Consider the following 23,140-nt stretch of genomic DNA (forward strand, 5'->3'; position numbering starts at 1 on the left):
AGGATCACATTCTTTGTTGGAATTCACTTTTTTTCTAGTTCTGTTATCTTGCATCAAAATGAATACGTAAACAGTGACCTAGATCAAACCAAACCAAATATTATGATTATGCATTGTGTGCACAAATGAGCTGCAAACTATTTAATTTCCATGCCTTTCTATGGGACACAATGGCTGCTCTAAGGTAGCTGCAGAAAAGAGAAAACTATTTACTGCAGGACTGAGAAATATGCTTGGTGCACGTTAAACTTTGGCCAGCAGTCCATTTTATCGGGTGTCTATCATTTAATAGGCAAGTTGACATAATGAATGGAGACGGACTCACCTTCTGCCACTCCAGAATGCACCCAGTCTTATCTGAATTGAGAATCACATTAGAGCCTCTTAGCCAATCACGCGGTAGCTCTGGAGCAAAGTGCAGACCCTGGAGGAGAAGAGAAGGAGAAGAGAAGAAGAGAGAGAGAGAGAGCTTTTCTTTTCCTGGGACTTTAATGAAGTTGGCCCTGGTCTAGGGAGTCTTGGAGGGATTATATCTCAAATTTGTGTCTCTTCTGTCACTTGGCACTGTGACTGCTGAGACTAATGGGCTGTGCTGTGAGGTGAGTGAAAGGGAAAGGGAAAGGGGGATACCTAGTCAGTTGTACAACTGAATGCCTTCAACTGAAATGTGTATTCCGCATTTAACTCAACCCCTCTGAATCAGAGAGGTGTGGGGGTTTCCTTAATCGGGTGAGGGAGCGTTCCTTAGGGTCACAGTGAACAGGATGATCGGTGGTCAGAAGCAGAATATGCCGGCAGGATCACCTCCTACTCATCCAGGCTTTGGCGTCTCTGGGAAGAGCTTCCTCGTAGACAACCTTCTGCGCTCGGCAGGGCCATCCTTTTCCTCATCCTCTTCCTCGCCCACCTTAGGTGGACCAACAAGTGGGCTCTTCAAGGGGCCCTCGACCGGCCCCTACAGGAGCACCTGGGGCACTCAGCATGTTGTCTATGAGGGCCAGAGTAAAAACTGTGAACGAGTCAAAGACAGAGGGCTTCCTCCTCATCCACACTCAGGTACAATGGTATATAATACACCACATGATGATATTATTATATTATATTAGTGATTGTGAGATCTAATGTGTAGGCCCTTGAAACCAGACATGGGGGAAATGTGATTTGATTTTATATATTTATAAAAAATGTATGTGCTTTATATTTGACAAAACCAGTTGTTTCGACTCTCCCTCGTGTCAAAATACATGCAACATGATTTGAAACCTTTAGAATCAGTCGAACTAAAGCACATTTTCAGAAAAGACTTATTGTTCAGACCAAATCCTATTTATATAGATTTGTCATTAAAAAGACACTGTAAGCAAGTGTGACCTCTTCATCCTATCAACGTATTCTCCCTTCAGTTCACAATGTCTGAAAAGTATATCAGATACAAACTCCATTTGATATACTGCCATTTAGGTAACACTTTATTTGGATAGTCCATCTGCAGATGCTCTATAGACTATTAGTAATATTTCAACTAACTATCTACTAACCCTAGACCTAATCCTGATTCTAACCCTAAACTTAACCCTTACCCTAGCCCTAACCCTAACCTTAATCTTTGTTCTAAACCTAACCCTAACCATAAACTTAGCCAGCAGTTGTTTATCAACAGATCATTTTGTTGATAGTATGACCGTCTGTAGAGCATCTACAGATGGACTATCCAGAAAATAAAGTGTGACTGACATTTTCTTTATGTGTTTTACTTTCAATAATAAAGTAAATACAATTCTAAAACATTAGAAACTTCATCTGCAGGTTATAATGTATATTTACTACAAATAAGAACCATTCTAAAAGATAACACGTAGTAGTTATACACATGACAATAATGAAAGTCAGATTCATTTTTTAAAACTTTTTAGTTGCTCCTCTAATGTTTACCATTTGACTACCCAAAACATGCAATATGTAATATTTGTATTGAATGAATAGATTTTGGCACAGAGAAATGTACATGCTTACACACCACATGTCGTAAATGTATCTCATACCAGCTTCCATCTCAAATCAAATCAAATTGTATTGGTGGCATACACATATTTAGCAGATGTTATCGCGGGTGCAGTGAAATGCTTATGTTCCTGCAGCAGTGCATTAATACCTGACAATACAAAACAATACACACAAATCCAAGAAAGAAAAATAAAATAAATATGATGGTGTGTATAGACATAATGGCCAGTATATGAATAGAAAAGGTGTGTACAGCAGAGGTTTTATAGGATAGGCCTTGACTAGAATACAGTATTGTAATGAAACACAGGGAGCGGGTCTCGAACCCTCGACCTTCTAGCCCGAAGTCCGGCGCGCTATCGACTGTGCCGCAAAAGCATGCTCGTGCGGCAGAGTCGATTTCCGCGCTTATAAACCCAGGGTCGTTACAGTATATACACTGAGTGTACAAAACATTAGGAACACTTTCCTAATATTGAGTTGCAGCCCTTTTGCCCTCAGAACAGCCTCAATTCGTTGGGGCATAGACTTTATAAGATGTTGAATGCATTCCACGAGGATGCTGGCCCATGTTGAATACAATGCTTCCCACTATTGTGTCAAGTTGGCTGGATACAGTGTTCCAGTTCTTGACTCACTCAAACCGGTGCACCTGGCAACTACTACCATACCCTGTTCAAAGGCACTTAAATCTTTTGTCTTGCCCATTCATGCTCTGAATGGCACACATACATACACAATCAATGTCTCAGTTGTCTCAAGGCTTAAAAATACCTCTTTAACCTGTCTCCTCACCTTCATCTACTCTGACTAAAGTGGATTTAAGGGATCATGGCTTTCACCTGGATTCACCTGGTTAGACTACGTCATGGAAAGAGCAGGTGTTCCTAATGTTTTGTACACTCAGTTTACATATAAAGTGGGTAGCATCCACCAGTAGTTATAAAGTGAGAGAGGCACTCTTAACTGCACCATTAAGTATCTCTCCTATTCCCTTTGAGCTACTGTAGAGAACAATGGAACATGTGGGGAAAATCTACCAGGAAACTCCTGTATATAAAATCCAGTATAATTAAGTGTGCGGGGCTGGGGGTGTAATAAAACCCACTTAAAGAAACCCCTCTCTCCCCCCTCTCTCCATATTGTCTCTCCCTTTCCCCCTTCTTTCTCTCTCCCCCTCTCTCTATTCCTCCTTCCCCCTCTCCTCTCTCTCTTCTCTCTGCAGGCCTGTTGAGCAGTGTGTTTCTACGGGGCCCTCAGTATGTGCTGGCAGCAGTGTGCTGTGGTGGGTCCAGCCCTCCACCTGTCTTCTCCAGTGAGTGTTTAATAGTTCATCAGCGATGCCTCAGCTCCTCTCTAAGCATTAACAGCAGGGTCTCCCATATTCTCTACGGCTAATTACTGATGCAATGCCAAGGAGCTAATTCTCCACTCAACTCTCTGCACTGCTATTCATGACCATTCACGGCTATTTAGACCATTTAGGGGTGGGGTGGGGAGGAGGTTGTGGAGCGGGGTGGGGGGTGCTTTTATGGCCATTAAGGCCCCAATTTGGAGTCATATAGATACGCACACAGGCCCACTCAAGTGTGCAGAGCGTCTCGTCGCTGTCAGATTAGGACTGTAATAATAAGTGGTATGCCACTGTAACTGTTATTGGTCTCTGTGTGACATTCGTATTGCATCTCTGTGAGCTGAGCCTCAGCACATAGGACAGTTTGGCTGATAGTTGGTCCAACTGTGATAATTTAATCCGTGTGACCAAACTGCTAACGTTCCAACTTGCCAAAGGAGGGGATTTATTTATATAATGAGGCTCCTAAAATTATCTAGTGTAGGTTTCATGGAAAATATTTCCATGAAATCAGAATCTATATGGATTTGAATTGTGTTATGTAATTGGATTTATTGTGAAATCTGTATTAACCTTTCATAGTGAAAGTCTCATGATGAGGGCAGCATTGATTTCTCCTAACTTCTGTCAGGGTTGTGATGCTAGTTGCAAGGTCCTTTGACTACTGACAAGTGAGGCAGCAAATATAATCCCTCAGTAGACCCCCTGGTACCCCCCCCCCCCCCCCCCCCTTCCCGGTTCCCTGAGCTTTCTTAGTGGGCTGACACTCCCACAGTGCCCAGCAACAGGACAATGCCGTGACCAATCAGCACTTTCACTCCCCCATCCACAAGCGACCCCGCTGCAATTTTTCACTGCAGTAATAAACTCTGCGAAGCACAAAAACACAGATAACAGCTATTCCTCTGCAGAAAGGGGGCTGCCCACTACCTCTTTGTGTGGCCACAGAACCCAGCTCCTCAACTCCCTCCTTTCCCCTGTCAACTCACTCTCATTCCTGTCCATTTACAGTCCCCTGACTGGAACATAAAACACTCAATGAAAGTGTATAGACTTATTCGAGCTCATCTTCCCATAGAACCGGGCCCATACCTGCAAGATAACATTTTTAGTGAGGAACGCTGAGCCAGCGAGTAGTGTCCTTTCAATGAACAGCCTTTGTGGCAGGACCTTCAGGGTTGTGCGCTCAGACCATGAAGCCCTTGGGAGTGACCTGTTAAAACTCCATTTAAGTGGTAGCCATTGGGGCCTGAGGAGCGCATCTAACCGGTTACTTACACACCAGAGGTGGTCTGTGTGCAGATTTGTCGTACAGTTTAAAAAGGCATTGCTCAATGGGATTTGGTCAAATGTTCCACTTGACTCTTGTGCGTGAGTCAGGCAGTGTGGGATTGCTCTTCACCAAATCTCTTTCTCCTCTGTGAAAATGGGTCTCCATTCTCTCTTTAGTCACCCCCATTTTTTAAAAATTAGACAGATTGATGCAAAGTAAGTAGTGGAGAGTAAGTGTGTATAAGATTGACGGAAAATGGACACAATCCATGTAGATAGTGAGTGACGAAGTGAGCCAGTTAGTAGATGAGTGAGTCTGCCTTTTACACTGACCAAAACGTGTTGGTCCCATGTTGTTTGAGCGAGTGTGCAATTGACATGCAGACTGCAGCAATGTCCACAGAGCTGTTGCCAGAGAATTGAATGTTCATTTCTCTACCACATGCCGTCTACAATGTAATTTTTGAGAATTTGGCAGTACGTCCAACCGCCATCACAACCGCAGACTACGTGTATGGAGTCGGGTGGGCGAGTGGTTTGCTGACGTCATTGTTGGGAACAGAGTGCCCCATGGTGGCGGTGGGGTTATGGTATGGGCAGGCATAAGCTACTGACAACAAACACAATTGCATTTTATCGATGGCAATTTGAATGCACAAAAATATTGTGACGAGATCCTGAGGCTCATGGTGAGGCCCATTTTTTTTAAGGTAACTGTGATCAACAGATGCATATCTATATTCCCAGTCATGTGAAATCCATAGATTAAGGCCAAATTCATTTTTTAAAATTGACTGATTAACCTGTTGAGGCTGGGGGCGCTGTTGTCACTATTTATGGTAATCGTGTAATTTTTGAAACGGCTTCCTACAAAATTCTTGATCGTACAATATGCATATTATTATTATTATTGGATAGAAATCAGTCTATAGTTTCTATATGAGTTGAAATTTTGTCTCTAAGTGGAACAGAACCCATTCTACAGCAATTTCCCTGACATGGAGTCAGATTTCAGAAATTTTGGCCACTGTTCTGGAGTCAGTTTTAAAGCCAATGTTATTCCTATGAGTATACGGACACTGCTTACGTCTTCCCCTGGATGCCTTTACGTGATGACGATTTGAATGGGGTCGATTGCGCGTTCACAGGCACTATAAATTAAAAAACCCTGTAGCTAGTCACTCTTTTGGAGCTGCGTCATGCGCCTGGAGGACACCGACCGGCACCTGTTCCAAGCATTAGTGTTGGGAGTAATCTTTCTCCGGTCATGTTAAGACTCGTTATAGGAGTTAAAAACATCATAAGGTAGTTAATTTAAAGCGTTTTATAGCAATTTATATCCGTTTAGTGCGATTTTGGGACATTTATTTCTGAAACGCTGTGAATCGCTGGGCACGCTTCCAGTTCATGCTGAACGCAGTTGGCATTTCCACATGGCAAGAGGACAGCTTTCCACCAAAAGACGATTAGACCCAAGAAAGGATCCTTTGCCCAAGATACTGATGGAAGAACAGCTCAAAGTAGGACATTTTTATTATGATAAATCGTGTTTCTGTCGAAAAATGTTAGTGGCTTAGGACGCCATGTTTTTTGACGTAGCTTCGCTTGGCGCAAACTGTATTGAAAAGTAAGGATAATTTAAAAAATGTAATTCTGCGATTGTATTAAGAATTAAATTGTCTATCAATCGCTGTCCACCCTATATTTTTTTGTCACGTTTATGAGTATTTATGTATACGAGTAGATCACTGTCTAATATGGCGCACGGACATTTTCTCACCAGCTGGGCTACTTTCCCCATTGTCTAACCATGATTTTGGTGGCTAAATATGCACATTTTCGAACAAACTGTATATGCATGTTGTAATGTGATGTTACAGGGGTGTCATCTGAAGAATTCTGAGAAGGTTAGTGAAAAAAATAATATATTTTGGCGATGTTTACGTTATCGCTCACTTTGGCTAGAATTAATGCTGGGGTAATGTTTGCACATGTGCTATGCTAATATAACGATTTATTGTGTTTTCGCTGTAAGACACTTAGAAAATCTGAAATATTGTCTGTATTCACAGGATCTGTGTCTTTCGATTAGTGTATGCTGTGTATTTTTACGAAATGTTTGATGATTAGTAAGTAGGTAAACATGTTGCTCTATGTAGTTATTCTAGTCCATTTGTGACGGTGGGTGCAATTGTAACCTATGCCATCTACCTGAAATATGCACATTTTTCTAACAAAACCTATCCCATACCATAAATATGTTATCAGACTGTCATCTGATGAGTTTTTTTCTTGGTTAGGGGCTATAAATATCTTAGTTTAGCCGAATTAGTGATAGCTACTGTTGTTGGTGGACAAAGAAAAAAGGTGGATTATGCTAATGTGTTTTTAGCTAATAGATTTACATCTTTACATATTGTGTCTTCCCTGTAAAACATTTTAAAAATCGGACATGTTGGCTGGATTCACAAGATCTGTGTCTTTCATTAGCTGTATTGGACTTTAATGTGTGAAAGTTAAATATTTTAAAAAAATATTTTTTTTGAATTTCGCGGCTCTGCCTTTTCAGTGGGGGTGGGGGGGGAGTGCCGCTAGCGGCACGCTCCTCCTAGACAGGTTAACTGATATGAACTGTAACTCAGTAAAATTGTAGAAAAATGTTGCATATTGCGTTTATATTTTTGTTAAGTATATAATCAGCTTCTTGTCAATAGGGGGTGCTGTTAGCACCTTGTAATAATTACGTTCCCAAATTAAACTGCCTCGTACTCAATTCTTGCTCGTACAATATGCATATTGTTATTACTATTGGATAGAAAACACTCTCTAGTTTCTAAAACCGTTTGAATTATATCTGTGAGTGAAACAGAACTGGACTTAGAGCAATTTTCCTATGTGTATGTGAGAATGCCAAATTGTCCAAGCTGCTCTGAGACCTGTGTATAACTCTGCCTGTCTTCTATTGGTTGAGATGCACTGCATACGCCTTCCCCTGGTTGTTAGCGAATAGGGAGACTTGAAATGGAGTCTCTACGTAGATCTCAAGGTTATACATCACTTGGCAAAGACGTGTATGTTCTTTTCCCCCTTCGCTCTGACGCACTGAGGACCTTGGCACATTGTACTAGAACCATCGGTTATAGATCTTAGACATTTCCGGCTGTGTTTTTATTCGATATAGGCTTTAAAGACATCATAATCTTGTTATTTTGAACCAAATTATATCAGTTTATGTCAGTATATTGCGATTTCGGCTATTTATTTTCGTGGCGTTCTAGGAAGTTGGGTATCTCTGGCTCAAATGCTAATGTTTACTGCTAATTGCAACGTTGAAGAGGACGTTCTCCAACCTAGCAACGATTCTTTTGGACAAAGGACACCTTTCCCAAGATTCTGATGAGAGTTCATCAAAAAGTAAGAACTATTTATGCTGATAATTCGTTGTTCTGTTGACAAATGTCAAATAATAATTCCGCCATGAATTTCGGTGCGTCTCGCTTTAGCGCACGCTGTATGCTTGAAGTAACGTTAATTTTAAAAATGGAACCCAGCGATTGCATTAAGAACTAATTTGGCTTTCAATTGCTGTCCAACCTGTATTTTTTTAGTCAAGTTTATGAATAGTTTTCGATTAGAATAGGTGCCTCTCCAAGATGGCGCCGGACAGATTGCTTGAAGTTTTGGCCACTAATCACATTGTATAAGCACGATTTGTGCCGCTAAATATGCACATTTTCGAACAAACTCTGTATGCATTGTGTAATATGATGTTATAGGACTGTCATCTGAAGAATTCTGAGAAGGTTAGTGAAAAAATTAATATATTTTGGTGGTTTATACGTTATCGCTATTTTTTCCTTGAATCAATGCTGTTGTGATGTTTGCTATTGTGGTAAGCTAATATAACGCTATATTGTGTTTTCGCTGTAAAACACTTAGAAAATCTGAAATATTGGCTGGATTCACAAGATCTTTGTCTTTCATCTGCTGTACGCTGTGTATTTTTAAGAAATGTTTTATGATGAGTAATTAGCTAATAAACGATGGTCTCTGTAGTTATTCTAGTCGCTTTGGTGAGAGTTGTGATAGTGGCTGCAATGGTAAACTATGATTAATACCTGAAATATGCACATTTTTCTAACAAAACATATGCTATACAATAAATATGTTATCAGACTGTCATCTGATGAAGTTGTTTCTTGGTTAGTGGCTATTTATATCTTTATTTGGTCGAATTTGTGATAGCTACTGATGGAGTAAAAAAATGGTGGAGTAAAGAAGTGGTGTCTTTGCTAACGTGGTTAGCTAATAGATTTACATATTGTGTCTTCCCTGTAAAACATTTTAAAAATCAGAAATGATGGCTGGATTCACAAGATGTGTATCTTTCATTGGTGTCTTGGACTTGTGATTTCATGAACATTTTATTATATGATATCACTGTGGCTTTAGGCTAGGCTATGCTAGTCAGCTTTTTTGATGGGGGTGCTCCCGGATCCGGGTTTGTGAGTGTAACGGTCCTGACCAGTTTTATGTTGTTTTTGTATGTGTAATTGGTCAGGGCGTTAGTTTTGGGTGGGCAGTCTATGTTATCTGTTTCTATGTTGGTTTTGGTTTGCCTGGTATGGCTCTTGATTAGAGGCAGGTGGTTTGCGTTTTCCTCTAATTAAGAGTCATATTTAGGTAGGGCATTCTCACTGTTTGTTTGTGGGTGATTGTCTCCTGTGTCGTCATATGTATTTTCCATACGGGACTGTTTGGCTGTTCGTTTCGTTTCGTTTCGATGTCGTCTGTTTCCTGTACGTGAGTTTATGTTTAGTTATGTAAGTTTATGTTCAGGTTTCGTCAACGTCGTTTTCTTGTTTTGATGTTTTGAAAGTGTTTTGTTTTGTTTCGTATTGCCGTCGTATTTTTAATAAAGATGGCTTATTTCCCAAATGCTGCGTTTTGGTCCGAAGATCCTTCCCTCCTCACCTCGTCTGAGGATGAGGAGAGCGACAGCCGTTACAGAATCACCCACCAAATTAGGACCAAGCGGCAAGGGAAAGCTCGACAGGGCAACAAGGATTTCTGGACTTGGGAGGAAATATTGGACGGGAGAGGTCCATGGGCACAGCAGGGAGAATATCGCCGTCCCAAAGCTGAGCTGGAGGCACGGAGGAGAGCAGAGGCTACCGGAGAGAGGAACCGGAGCTATGAGGGAACGCGTCTGGCACGGAAGCCAAAAAAGCCCGTAAGTAACACCCAAAAATTTCTTGGGGGGGGGCTAGGAGGTAGTGGGCCAAGGGCAGGTAGGAGACCTGCGCCCACTTCCCAGGCTTACCGTGGAGAGCGGGAGTACGGGCAGGCGCCGTGTTACGCAGTAGAGCGCACGGTGTCTCCTGTACGAGTGCATAGCCCAGTGCGGGTTATTCCACCTCCCCGCACTGGTAGGGCTAGATTGGGTATTGAGCCAGGTGTCATGAGGCCGGCTCAACGCGTCTGGTCTCCAGTGCGTCTCCTCGGGCCGGCATACATGGCACCTGCCTTGCGCATGGTTTCCCCGGTTCGCCTACATAGGCCGGTGCGGGTTATTCCACCTCCCCGCACTGGTCGGGCAACCGGGAGCATTCAACCAGGTAAGGTTGGGCAGGCTCAATGCTCAAGAGTGCCAGTACGTCTCCACGGTCCGGTATTTCCGGCACCACCTCCCCGCCCCAGCCTAGTACCTACAGTGTCTACACTACGCACTAGGCTACCAGTGCGTATCCTGAGCCCTGTTCCTCCTCCACGCACTCTCCCTGTAGTGCGTGTATCTAGCCCGGTGCCTCCAGTTCCGGCCCCACGCACTAAGCTACCAGTGCGTCTCCAGAGCCCTGTACAAACTGTATCTTCTCCCCCTACTAATCCTGATGTGCTTGTCCTCAGCCCGGCGTCACCAGTGCCGGTGCCGCGCATCAGTTGTGGAGTGGGCTTTGAGAATACAGTGTGCCCTGTTCCTGCTCCCCGCACTAGTAGGAAGGTGCTTATCCTTAGCCCGGTGCCTCCAGTTCCGGCACCACGCACCAGGTCTACAGTGCGCCGTATCCGGCCTGAGCCATCCGTCTCCCCAGCGCCATCTGAGCCATCCGTCTCCCCAGCGCCATCTGAGCCATCCGTCTCCCCAGCGCCATCTGAGCCATCCGTCTCCCCAGCGCCGTCTGAGCCGCCCGTCTGCCATGAGCCTGCAAAGCCGCCCGTCTGCCATGAGCCTGCAAAGCCGCCCGTCTGCCATGAGCCTACAGAGCCGTCCGCCAGACAGGAGCCGCTAGAGCCGTCCGCCAGACAGGAGCCGCTAGAGCCGTCAGCCAGACAGGATCTGCCAGAGCCGCCAACCAGACAGGATCTGCCAGAGCCGCCAACCAGACAGGATCTGCCAGAGCCGCCAACCAGACAGGATCTGCCAGAGCCGCCAACCAGACAGGATCTGCCAGAGCCGCCAGCGAGCCATGAGCAGCCAGAGCCGTCAGAGAGCCATGAGCAGCCAGAGCCGTCAGAGAGCCATGAGCAGCCAGAGCCGTCAGAGAGCCATGAGCAGCCAGAGCCGTCAGAGAGGCATGAGCAGCCAGAGCCGTCAGAGAGCCATGAGCAGCCAGAGCCGTCAGAGAGCCATGAGCGTCGAGAGCCGTCAGCCTGCCATGAGCGTCGAGAGCCGTCAGCCTGCCATGAGCGTCGAGAGCCGTCAGCCTGCCATGAGCGTCGAGAGCCGTCAGCCTGCCATGAGCGTCGAGAGCCGTCAGCCTGCATAGACCTGCCAGAGTCCCTCAGCCAGGATCTGCCAGAGTTTATCAGCCGGGACCTGCCCCTTGTCCCGGTGTTGCCCCTTGTCCCGGTGCTGCCCCTTATCCTGGTGCTGCCCCTTATCCTGGTGCTGCCCCTTGTCCCGGTACTGCCCCTTGTCCCGGTGCTGTCCCTTGTCCCGGTGCTGCCCCTTGTCCCGGTGCTGCCCTTTGTCCCGGTGCTGCCCCTTCTCCTGGTGCTGGATGTGTATTTAGGGGATGTGAGTTTTAGGGTGGGCATTGGGAGGGGAAGAAGAAGACGGGGAGTGACTATGGTGGTGTGGGGACAGCGTCCAGAGCCGGAGCCACCACCGTGGTCACCTGCCCACCCAGACCCTCCCCTGGACTTTGTGATGGTGCGCCCGGAGTTCGCACCTTGAGGGGGGGGGTTATGTAACGGTCCTGACCAGTTTTATGTTGTTTTTGTATGTGTAATTGGTCAGGGCGTTAGTTTTGGGTGGGCAGTCTATGTTATCTGTTTCTATGTTGGTTTTGGTTTGCCTGGTATGGCTCTTGATTAGAGGCAGGTGGTTTGCGTTTTCCTCTAATTAAGAGTCATATTTAGGTAGGGCATTCTCACTGTTTGTTTGTGGGTGATTGTCTCCTGTGTCGTCATATGTATTTTCCATACGGGACTGTTTGGCTGTTCGTTTCGTTTCGTTTCGATGTCGTCTGTTTCCTGTACGTGAGTTTATGTTTAGTTATGTAAGTTTATGTTCAGGTTTCGTCAACGTCGTTTTCTTGTTTTGATGTTTTGAAAGTGTTTTGTTTTGTTTCGTATTGCCGTCGTATTTTTAATAAAGATGGCTTATTTCCCAAATGCTGCGTTTTGGTCCGAAGATCCTTCTCTCCTCACCTCGTCTGAGGATGAGGAGAGCGACAGCCGTTACAGTGAGGCGTTAGAGGATAAGGATGTATTCAGTGCTTTGGACTGGACCGGATATGATAGCCAGAGTAATAATGCATTTGAATACCAAATTGCCCATTCATTAATTAGGATGATTTTCTATTTCAGTCCACTTGATGTGGGAATATACAGTAATACATTTGTCTTGTGTATTAAAATGCTTTCTTGTTATTGACTTCGTTCACATTACATCCATTTCCATATTAAAATATTGGTACTTGTATCTAGTAGGGCAATGTTCCATTGCATTCATGCAACAGAGAACATATGTCAATGAAAATGAATTTACTCATCCATAATAACCCAATGCAAAAAATGACATTTGCCTTTCCTCAAGTCAGGTTATTTTTAGTTGGAATACAAACATTAATATGAATGATTCTGACCTCTGACCTTCCAGAGGGAGCCTATATTCCGATGTGGTCCCCGGATACGAGCCCCAAATCCCGGCTAGGGATCCTGAGGAGGGCGGTGTTCTCGGATGAGCAGAGGAAGGAGCTGGAGAAAACGTTCAAAAGACAGAAATACATCAGCAAGACAGACAGAAACAAACTGGCAGCAGAACTCAGCCTGAAGGAATCCCAGGTAGGCTACCATATACTGTATCTACAGTCTAGGTTGGAGGTCACCATTACAACCCCACCTCACCTCTCCATTGAATGCAAACACATCTTACTGGGTCTGGGTGCTCCAGCCTAGATTTAGTAAATATCTAGAATCACTTCTATTGTAAATGTCCCTCATCTTAAAATGTTATTACAATACTGCTATCACTACTGTGATAATTGTAAGAAGTAGACCAAGATGTCATACCCTCTAAGCTTTTGTCTAAAGAACGGAGAAAGTGGTCAACATTTCAGTTGTAGTTGAGGTGGTTACTAAAACAGCTGTAATGTTTGATTGGAAGAAGATATTTCTGTTACTATTTTAGATTTGTAAAGCAGAGAAGTAGACTATAATTGCATATGCTGTAAGTGTTTGTCTAAGTTAGAAAAGTATAATTGTGGCACTACTTAGAAAAGTATAATTGTGGCACTTCAAACAGACTGAATAAATAGAGATAATGCTCCCTGCTGTGTCATAGTCTTAGATTGGACAAAACAAAACAACTGGCACCTAAAAATGAACCTCTCACTGACCTGTGTGTCTACTGTAGGTGAAGATCTGGTTTCAGAACCGGAGAATGAAGTGGAGGAACTGTAAGGAGAAGGAGGGCCACAGCTGCCGCTCCCCCATGGAGGAGCTCATGTCCCGGGCCTGCAACCAGGAAGAGGAACACAAAGGGGCACCGGAGAGCACGGGCACGCCATCAGACAGCTCACCATCACAGCAGCAGGACACGGACACAGGAGTACCCACAGAGAAAGAGTCATGCAAGGAACCTGTGACTTTGAAACAGCCACTGAGTCCGCACAGACACACTATGACCTCTGACCCCTGAGAGGATGAGAGACTGAAAGATGGGCGTTGAGCATTGGATAAAACGACTAACACTCCATAACAAGAAAATACTTGTAATTTTAATATTGTGTGGATATTGCTATTGTGTAGTAATTGCTATTGTATAATATTGCTATTGTGTAGTAACATTTTGTAGACTGACTACAAGTGTTTTGGAAACTTTATTATATCATACACTGTATATAAACACAAACTGAAGGTTAGTCAGCTACACACAACCATGTACAAATGCTTTAACATGTAAGACTGTATTCAGAATATTTATTTGACTCTTTTAACTGAAACAATTTCTGTAAATAAAATGATTAATTAAATGCTGATTTCTTCATTTCATGTTAATATTCAAGATGTTGAGTATGCAATAGTAATACAAGACAACCGTAATAAGTTATAGTATTTAAAGGCCCAATGCAGGCATTTTTATCTCAATATAAAATGATTTATGTGTAACAATTATGTACCTTACTGTTATTAATTAAAATGGTTAAAAATAGCTTCTAAGCAAAGAACAACTTCTCAAGCTAGAATTTTGCCAGGACTGTGTGGGAGTGGTCTGAGGGGTCTAATTGGATGAGCCTAATGGGAGGGATATGTAACCTGAAAACTAGCTGTTACTGGTAGAGAGGTTTGAAACTCTCTTTGTTATTGGTCTATTAACTTATACTGTCTGATGATGTCACCAGGCAGGCCAAAACTCGTCTTTTCAACCAGCTCTTACACTTAAATGACATTATCATTTTCACAGTATTATTCGAACCTCAAAGTGTGGAAATATATATAAAACACAAGTTTTGGGCAGCACTGGGCCTTTAATATTCACACAAAAATACAGTACATCAATAAAGATAGTGCTTCCTACCAAGGACTTCAGGGACAATATCAAATAAATGACAGATTTTACAAATATGAAATGCCAATTAAATGTAACATTGTACAGCCATGGTGAATGACAGATGTTATGCTGGAATTGTGTTGTTTGTAAGACAATTTTATTTTTGCACTTTGTCTTTTTCTCATCCATTCACTATCTGGACATCCTGCACTCCTGCACCATTCTTCATTCACCTACTTGGCTGTAAGGTTCTGGATATTTTACATGCTGTATGAATCATATAGAGTAACCAACAGTAATTCAATAGAAATAGGTTAAATATTGACATTTTATTATCGTATCATTTTTACTCACTTAACAGGAAAATCCAACATACAAAACACATAAATGCGGCATTATCTAAATAGAAAATAATACTCTTTAGAAATAATTTACATTTAGCTATTACTATGTACAGTTTTTAGAGTGCATTCTATTACTGTGTGCTGTAGCTGAGTTACTGTGAAGGAGCAGAGGGCAACAGAGGGCCAATGAGAGAGTCCAGCTCTAACACCTCTGACATCAAGTCAGTAACTTCAGAAAACATCATAAACTCAACCGGCCTTCTACTCAGGACGCCATTCTAAGCAACACAGAGATCATATTTTTCATTATATCACTCCTATCATCCAGTCACTCAACACTTGTGGTGTTTCCACTTGCGCGCAGCCACTGTGGTGCTGTTGTTCTTCTTGTGCCAGGGGAAGAGGCGGGTGAGGGCCAGGGTGCCATCGGACTGCACAGCGCCAGTCAGCAGGTAGAGCTGAACACGGCCGGGCCGGACCAGTACGTTGGCACAGGGCAGGTTGATGAGCAGCCACTGCTGGAGGAGGTGCTGGGTGTCGTAGGGAAGCAGGGGGCCCTGGCGGATAAACTCTACCCGGCCTTCCACCTCAAACTCTGGCTCCCCTGAGGGCAGGCGCCGGCGAGACAGCTTGGCTGTTACAGCTGAGGGAGGAGAGAGAGGACAGAAGGTGAGTATGCTAGCTGAGACAGAACTACACACATATGTATGGTACAAATATACACACTAATAAACTTGCATAACATACTAATCAATGCAAACATACACATACATACAGTACATTATTGCACATGCTTACCAAAATCATCCTGGCACAGAGCGTCCAGAACTGTCTTCAGTGAAGGGTGCTCCTCCACGGAAGGACATGCTTGGCATGCAGGCTTAGGCAATGCTTTGGCGAGGTGGCTGTTGCTGTGTTTGGGGTGGGGGGTCAGGCACATATCTTCTTGGGCAGGGAAGCGGTCACAGTCTAGCGCCTCTGGCCAGACGTGGCCCTGACAGGCCAGTACTGGGGCACAGCTGTCCCTGACGGCCACACACAGGCTACGGCATGGCTGGATAAAACTGGAGATGGAGAGACAGACACGGGGTCATGTTCCATTGTAAACACACTGACGGTGAAATATAAGTGATAGAGGAGTGGATAGTTCCCTCTTGAGAAGGAGTTAGCAGTGGGATGATCTCAAGGGGAAGGTAACAGGGAAATAGACAGAGAGAACAGCCAAGTTGACAGAGAAGGAAGACAGCAGCCTAGTATGGAGACACACACACACACACACACACACACACACACACACACACACACACACACACACACACACACACACACACACACACACACACACACACACACACACACACACACACACACACACACACGAAGGACATAGAAAGATAGAAGAGGACATGTATAGGTAAAAGGCAAACAAAAGCTACAGACTTACGCGTCGAGGCAGACGGGGGCGATGAGGGAGCAGAGGAAGGCCTGGGCCTGGGGATGGCAGCCGGTCTGCAGCAGGGGTCTCCAGTCCTCCGAGCGGGGAACCACCTCGCCCTCTAGGCTGCTGTGCCCCAGCAAGTTAGGCAGCCTCATCTCCGAGTAGCCCACGTCCTGGCACACACTCATCTGGTGGGGGATAGGCACGCAGCGGGTCGACTGACCCAGGTCGAAGCCCCAGGCTGGGGACAGGAGAACCAGGAGACCCAGGGTGAAGGAGAAAAGATCCATAGTGAAGAGAAACAAAGTCCTGACTGAAAATCAAATTAAGGAGAAGACAGGTGCTGCTGTTACTTGCTGCAGGAAAGGTAATGTCTCTCTGTGCCAGTGGTCCCCCTCTATATATACAACCAGCCCAGCCCCATCAGACTGTTATCAACTACCTATCAAAGAGGCTGGGACGAGGTGTGAGAGGAGACAACAGCTAGTTTTGTGATGACTGCAGACATAGAGGGTAATAGTGAATGGAGGCTGGTGGCATTATGAGAGCAATCACAGCCAAGGCATTACAATGCAAAACTATCAGTCTCCGGGGCTTATTTTCGCCATTAAATCTATTGACTTTTACATTAGAAATACCTCCTGCTGATTAGTTCACATAAGCCACTTTGCTGAGCAGTTATGTATTCATGTATATATAATTTTTTTCTTATGAGCCATTGTTTTGAGAACACTTCTGTAACGACAGAAGTACATAAAACACACATTTATATTTGAGACAAAGTTCTGAAACATTGACTGGCATTTAAATATGACATGTGAAATCAAGAATGTTTATAATTCATATTTTACTCAGGGGAACCAGTGTAGGCGTATTTCTTCTGTGTAGATAGACAGGCAGTCTCCTCAATATTGAGTCTCTTTCATGTCTCCTCCTTTGCTAATTTGAGGGTTTCCTGAGAAGAAGGGTCTCAGAGCCCAGCTCTGATCACACTCCCATTAGTGGAGTCGTGTTTCTGTCTGGCTCACTGGGCTTTGATGTGACCCTAGATTACAGTCTGATGCACATGCTAAATGCTACAACAACAGCAAGCTACAGCTCTGTCTACCTACTGTAGCAATCAGATCAAACTTGACTGCAGCAGACAGACACATACTTTTTAAACCAGGAAAGTCAGTTAAGAACAAATTCTTATTTACAATGACGGCCTACCCCTAACCCGGACGACGCTGGGCCAATTGTGTGCCACCCTATTGGATTCCCAATCATGACCGGTTGTGATACAGCCTGGAATCTACCCAGGTATGTAGTGACGCCTCTTACACTGAGATGCAGTGCTTTAAACCACTGCGCCACTCGGGAGCCCCCAGACAATCATATAATGACATACACTCCCCTCCATATTTATTTGGACAGTGAAGCTAAAATGTGTAAATGTTGCTCTGTAATCGTACATAGTAGTGATGATTAATGATCTTTGTTCCTCTGTAACTTTCTCACTCATCGTTATTCAGGATTCATTAATTGATAGATACTATTGCACTGTTGGTGCTAAGAACACAAGCGTTTCGCTACACCCGCAATAACATCTGCTAAATATGTGTATGTGACCAATAAAATGTGATTTGATTTGATTCATGTAGAAGTGTTCAAAAACATCTGCTGTTCTTATTTACAAGAAAAGTGACTAGAACATGATACTCTTGTCTACATTAATGTCATTCAGTTCCTATTGGACAAAACATAATCCGAAAAACAACCAAAACAAACTGCAAATGCATCCAACAAGTTTGTAGAGTCACAAGCTTGATGTAGTCATTGCGTCCTAGGAATATGGGACCAAATAATACACTTTTGAGTACTTTAATACAGTATAAGTGAATTTATCCAAATACTTATGAACAACAAAATACACATAAAAAATACTAGATACATGAAGGGATTTCATTTCTAAAAGGTAAAAGATATATATATATGAAAATATACCGGCAAATAAAAGGTGACATTCTGTACTGTTGCCTCATATGAAACATTTGATCCCAAATCCAAAATGCTGTATGTTGTCAAATTTTAGTTTCACATTCCAAATAAATACGGAGGGGAGTGTAAATCTTGTACCTTATGTTGCAATGACATTCAAAACATACAATTTCTCTTGACAATTATTGACACTTTCAAATCATAGAGCCAACTTCACAATTTTACTTTTAAAAAGCTTGTGCAAAAAGTAACTACGTAATGTCTTACCTTTTCTGCTTTATATCTCACGTTAGGGCAGTGGTTCTCAACTCCTGTCCTCATATACCCCCAACAGTACACATTTTTATTGTAGTCCCTGACAAGCACATCTGATTCAACTTGTGAGTTAATCATCAGGCCCTCACCTAGTTGATTCAGCTATGTTTGTCCGGGGCTACAACAAAAATGTGTTTTGTTGGGGTTACTAGAGGACCGGAGTTAGGAACCACTACATTACAGTATAAAAAGTATTCAAGGAATTCCTGGAGAAGGAAGATTATCACAGAAAAATTATTTCAATACAGTTTGGGAGGAACACTGTGTCATATTGGTGGCAGACAGCCACAGGATGCTCCTACCCTCTCATCCTACCTTCTCATCAGACAACTAGAAGAGATCTCCCACTGTGATGCAGACTGGTGGTCCAGGCTCCGCTTCTAATGACATGCTGCTTCTCTCACTCCCTCCGTCTCGCACAAACTTCTAATGGCAGCACAAAATTAAAGCACAGTTTATAAGTAACTCAATTCAATTGTTGTGTGGAATGTCTTCCTCCACAACCACGTTCAGATGTGTATCTCTGATGGGCTTGTGCCCAGAGGGCTTGAGTCAGTAATAGGGCTTCGTCTGAGTGCTGCCACACGCACAAGGAATAGTACCAAGGCTCAGACTGTAGAAGTGCCAGGCAAATCAATCTAAGCCCCAGGGCCTGTATTCATAAAGCGTCTCAGAGTAGGAGTGCTGATCTAGGATCGCATTCCTTACGATTATTAAATGCAAAACTGATCCTAGGGCAGTAGCCCTTCTCTAAGACTCTTTCTATTCTATTCTACTGTATCTTAGTCTATGTCGCTCTGACATTGCTTGTTCATATATTTATATATTCTTAATACCATTACTTTAATTAGATTTGTGTGTCTTGTGTGTATTGTTGTGAAATTGTTAGATATAACTTGTTATATAATACTGCACTGTTGGAGCTAGAAACACAAGCATTTCGCTACACCCGCAATAACATCTGCTAAACACGTGTATGTGACCAATACAATGTGATTTGATTTGATTTATGAATATAGGCTCAGTCTGGCTGGCCCCTATCTCTCCCACAGCCTTCCTTCTCCAGTCAGAGTGCCATCTGCCCCAGCCTAGCAGCCATCTTGTAAGGCTTTAGTGCCTGCCCAGCCCCAGTCTGATCTGAGCCGGGGCCCTGGGTTCAGACGATGAGAGCTACTGAGGGGCCTAACTGGGCAATTAGAGTCACAGACCAATTTTTCAGAACAATAGTGTCATACGTTTAACAAGCTCCCTCTGCCATTATCCCTGCAGGGGACTGTTTTTCTTTCTAACGGCCCCCCTGCCTATCTGTAGACGGTGTGTTTGTGTTGGTAATGGGGACTACGGTTCCTTTGGGCACCTGTCTATCAAAGACCAGTAAGGAGTCACAGAGGCACACTCCCACACAGACAAATATGTTCACTGATGATCACATTGGTTAACATAGTAGTCTTTATGTTAATGGACATCTTATTCGGTATGGTTTTATTGTACAAAAGGTGTTCAGACAAACTGGTCATTGAATCAGTACTACACTAGCGGAATGAGCTCTATACACTTCCAACCACTTCTCTACTGTTAAACCTATATGTCCATGTCAGCTAGCTCTCATTTATGAATATGGCAACACCTCTCACCTGGCAAGCAAAAAAAATGACAAACCAGAAACTCTTTATATTTAAATGTCAAATAATAGTACTTGGAGCTGTGGATCATTTGTAGGTATGTTAGCTTGGCTATCCTGAGAGTAGTCCGTCAGCATGTTGCCCCTTCCATACAGAATGCCTAAAACATGGGAGTAACGCATTAAACCATTGTCTTTTCCACCTGCATGTAGTCAACACAACTTCTTAGCAAGGTTAATATAGTAAACTAAAACTATTATAAAAATAATAATGAAAAAACGATTTAGTCAACCGAAATAAAATAATTAACAAACCAGTTTGAAAAATTCAAACTACACTGAAACTATTATCGTTGAAACCAAAAATAAAATAGAAGTTTGAGTTTTTCCCCCCTAAACTTTGGTCAGAAATGGGGGTTTTGTGAAGTTTTCAAGTTGTTGAAGCTGGCAGGTAAATGTTGTTAGGAGATGGTGGTTTCAAATAGCCTTAGAAATTGGTAGCTAACTTGATACTTCTTACAAGTTAAAAACCATTGGATTGGTGTAAACCCCTACTCCTCATTGGTGTAAACATGGGCGAGAGAGTTCCCATATTTTTTGCACCAGTCTCGGCGCTATTCCTTTTAAATCCAAGTCACAGATACTTTATCATATAAACCTAACCTATGATCTGACTCATTACATTATCTATTACTTCACCCCCAGTTGCAAGAAGTGACATCCCAAAAACACCATACAACACAAATGTCTTCTAGCCTCCCAGGCATGCGTTCTGTCCCAAACACTAAAACTAAATTGCAAACAGAAATAAAAACTAGCAAATCAGATCTGAAAATATACTGAAACTACACTTAAAACAAATATAAAAACACATACTATAACCCTGCCTCTTAGGTCCCTGATTGCTGTCATATTTAGCCTGCTGGCAGTGAAGGGAGACCATTCTATTGAGGGACTATTCTTTTTAAGTGTCTCAGACACTTTTGAGCAATGTGAGTAATAGCATATGCTAGGCTGCAGGAGACAGAGTGTCTAAACACCCCGGTGGGGCAGGCAGGCAGCGTCTGTCTGTGTCTGCCTATAGGTCCACCCGGAGACTGGATGTGACAACTGAGTGCTACTGACAGGCTGACTCTCCTGTGACAGTCAGCCCTGGTGGAGCCCAGCGAGAAAGTAGAGGAGAGGGGGTGGTGCTGGGACTGAATCACAATAGGACTCTAATGAGTAGGGAGGAGACAGCTTTTATTTGAATGTGCCACACTGCCAGGGAGCTTCAGACCCCGTTTACCTGAGGAGCTCTTTGATGTGGGACTCAGGTACCATGGTACGGTCCCAGTACCTCTCTTGCTCATGATAGGTTTCTCACAGGTAGCCAATGGAACCAGTCCTCTTCTATTATAGCAGGATGTTTCTAAAGCACACCTTTGGAAGTGCTGCTAGATATAGACTCATTGTCAATATAACACTGAACTAGCTAGCACAATATGAAATAGACACTGGTGTCAAAGTCCAATAACCCAATAAGAAGAAAAATCAACACCAAAGGTTTGTATCATCATATGTACTACTGCCACCCAGTGGACTACATGACAACTGCATCTAAAGTTTGCTCTTACAGCAGTTTGGAATTGGAGTGCATTCTCCAAAGACGTCTCCATACATATTTCCATTGATTAATACATATGCAGCTCACTGTGTAGATGAACAAATGTAGAGAGCAAAGTCATGGTAATGTGATAAATGAATGAAGAAAACTCTATTTGAACATAATAGAACCGATAGTGTTGGAGTGATGGACAGCTGGGCAGTAGCGAGCACAGCAAACTCTCTCACTCCTCTTTCTCACTGGCAGCTCTGAGGAGAAAGTAAGAGATTTGCATGTTTTATTACTGACAAATTAAAGTTTCTTGCTTTGACTCAAGTTTTATCAAATTGTGTGTGTGTGTGTGTGTGTGTGTGTGTGTGTGTGTGTGTGTGTGTGTGTGTGTGTGTGTGTGTGTGTGTGTGTGTGTGTGTGTGTGTGTGTGTGTGTGTGTGTGTGTGTGTGTGTGGTGCATAATACACTCTAAACACACCTGTGTGCAGCCCTGATAGAGGTTGGGGGTCACCGCTCAGGAAGGCCTTGTTTTCAAAAGAGTACTGGAGGAGAGGGTTGAAGCATGGGTCCTTGACTATGGAGGTGCGGGTTTCCCATGACGATGAGCAGGGCTTTGGGCCGAACGACTGCCATGTTGAAGCGCTTGGGGTTGGACAGCAATCACAGGATGCTTTGCAGGTCGTCGCACTGACTCATTCGCCCTCACCTGGAACAAGAGGTCATTTATCATACCACTGCTGGCTTGCTTCTGAAGCTAAGCAGGGTTGGTCCTGGTCAGTCCCTGGATGGGAGACCAGATGCTGCTGGAAGTGGTGTTGGAGGGCCAGTAGGAGGCACTCTTTCCTCTGGTCTAAAAAAATATCCCAATGCCCCAGGGCAGTGATTGGGGACACTGCCCTGTGTAGGGTGCCGTCTTTCGGATGGGACGTTAAACGGGTGTCCTGACTCTCTGAGGTCATTAAAGATCCCATGGCACTTATCGTAAGAGTAGGGGTGTTAACCCCGGTGTCCTGGCTAAATTCTCAATCTGGCCCTCAAACCATCATGGTCACCTAATAATCCCCAGTTTACAATTGGCTCATTCATCCCCCTCCTCTCCCCTGTAACTATTCCCCAGGTCGTTGCTGCAAATGAGAACGTGTTCTCAGTCAACTTACCTGGTAAAATAAAGGTAAAATAAAAATAAATAAATAAATTTAGATGTGTTAAGAAAGGTGT

At 43.6% G+C, this 23,140-nt stretch overlaps 2 protein-coding genes across 2 annotated transcripts; one reads left to right on the top strand and one right to left on the bottom strand.

The window, feature by feature from the left end:
* The first annotated feature begins 473 nt into the window (after positions 1-473).
* Positions 474-14,092, top strand: LOC129855189 (homeobox protein DBX2-like). The gene is made up of 4 exons (XM_055922601.1): positions 474-1,056; positions 3,230-3,319; positions 12,735-12,919; positions 13,491-14,092. Exons 1-4 carry the CDS (start codon positions 765-767, stop codon positions 13,773-13,775), a joined length of 852 nt encoding a protein of 283 aa, XP_055778576.1. The 5' UTR covers positions 474-764; the 3' UTR covers positions 13,776-14,092.
* On the bottom strand, positions 14,071-18,702 carry LOC129855188 (secreted frizzled-related protein 5-like). The gene is made up of 3 exons (XM_055922600.1): positions 16,416-18,702; positions 15,770-16,035; positions 14,071-15,614 (listed from the first exon to the last, which is right to left on the bottom strand). The coding sequence occupies exons 1-3, from the start codon at positions 16,697-16,699 to the stop codon at positions 15,304-15,306; spliced, it is 861 nt and encodes a 286-aa protein (XP_055778575.1). The 5' UTR covers positions 16,700-18,702; the 3' UTR covers positions 14,071-15,303.
* Positions 18,703-23,140: the final 4,438 nt, after the last annotated feature.

The sequence above is a fragment of the Salvelinus fontinalis genome, chromosome 5 (assembly GCF_029448725.1).
Source record: "Salvelinus fontinalis isolate EN_2023a chromosome 5, ASM2944872v1, whole genome shotgun sequence".
In the NCBI taxonomy this organism is placed as follows: domain Eukaryota; kingdom Metazoa; phylum Chordata; class Actinopteri; order Salmoniformes; family Salmonidae; genus Salvelinus; species Salvelinus fontinalis.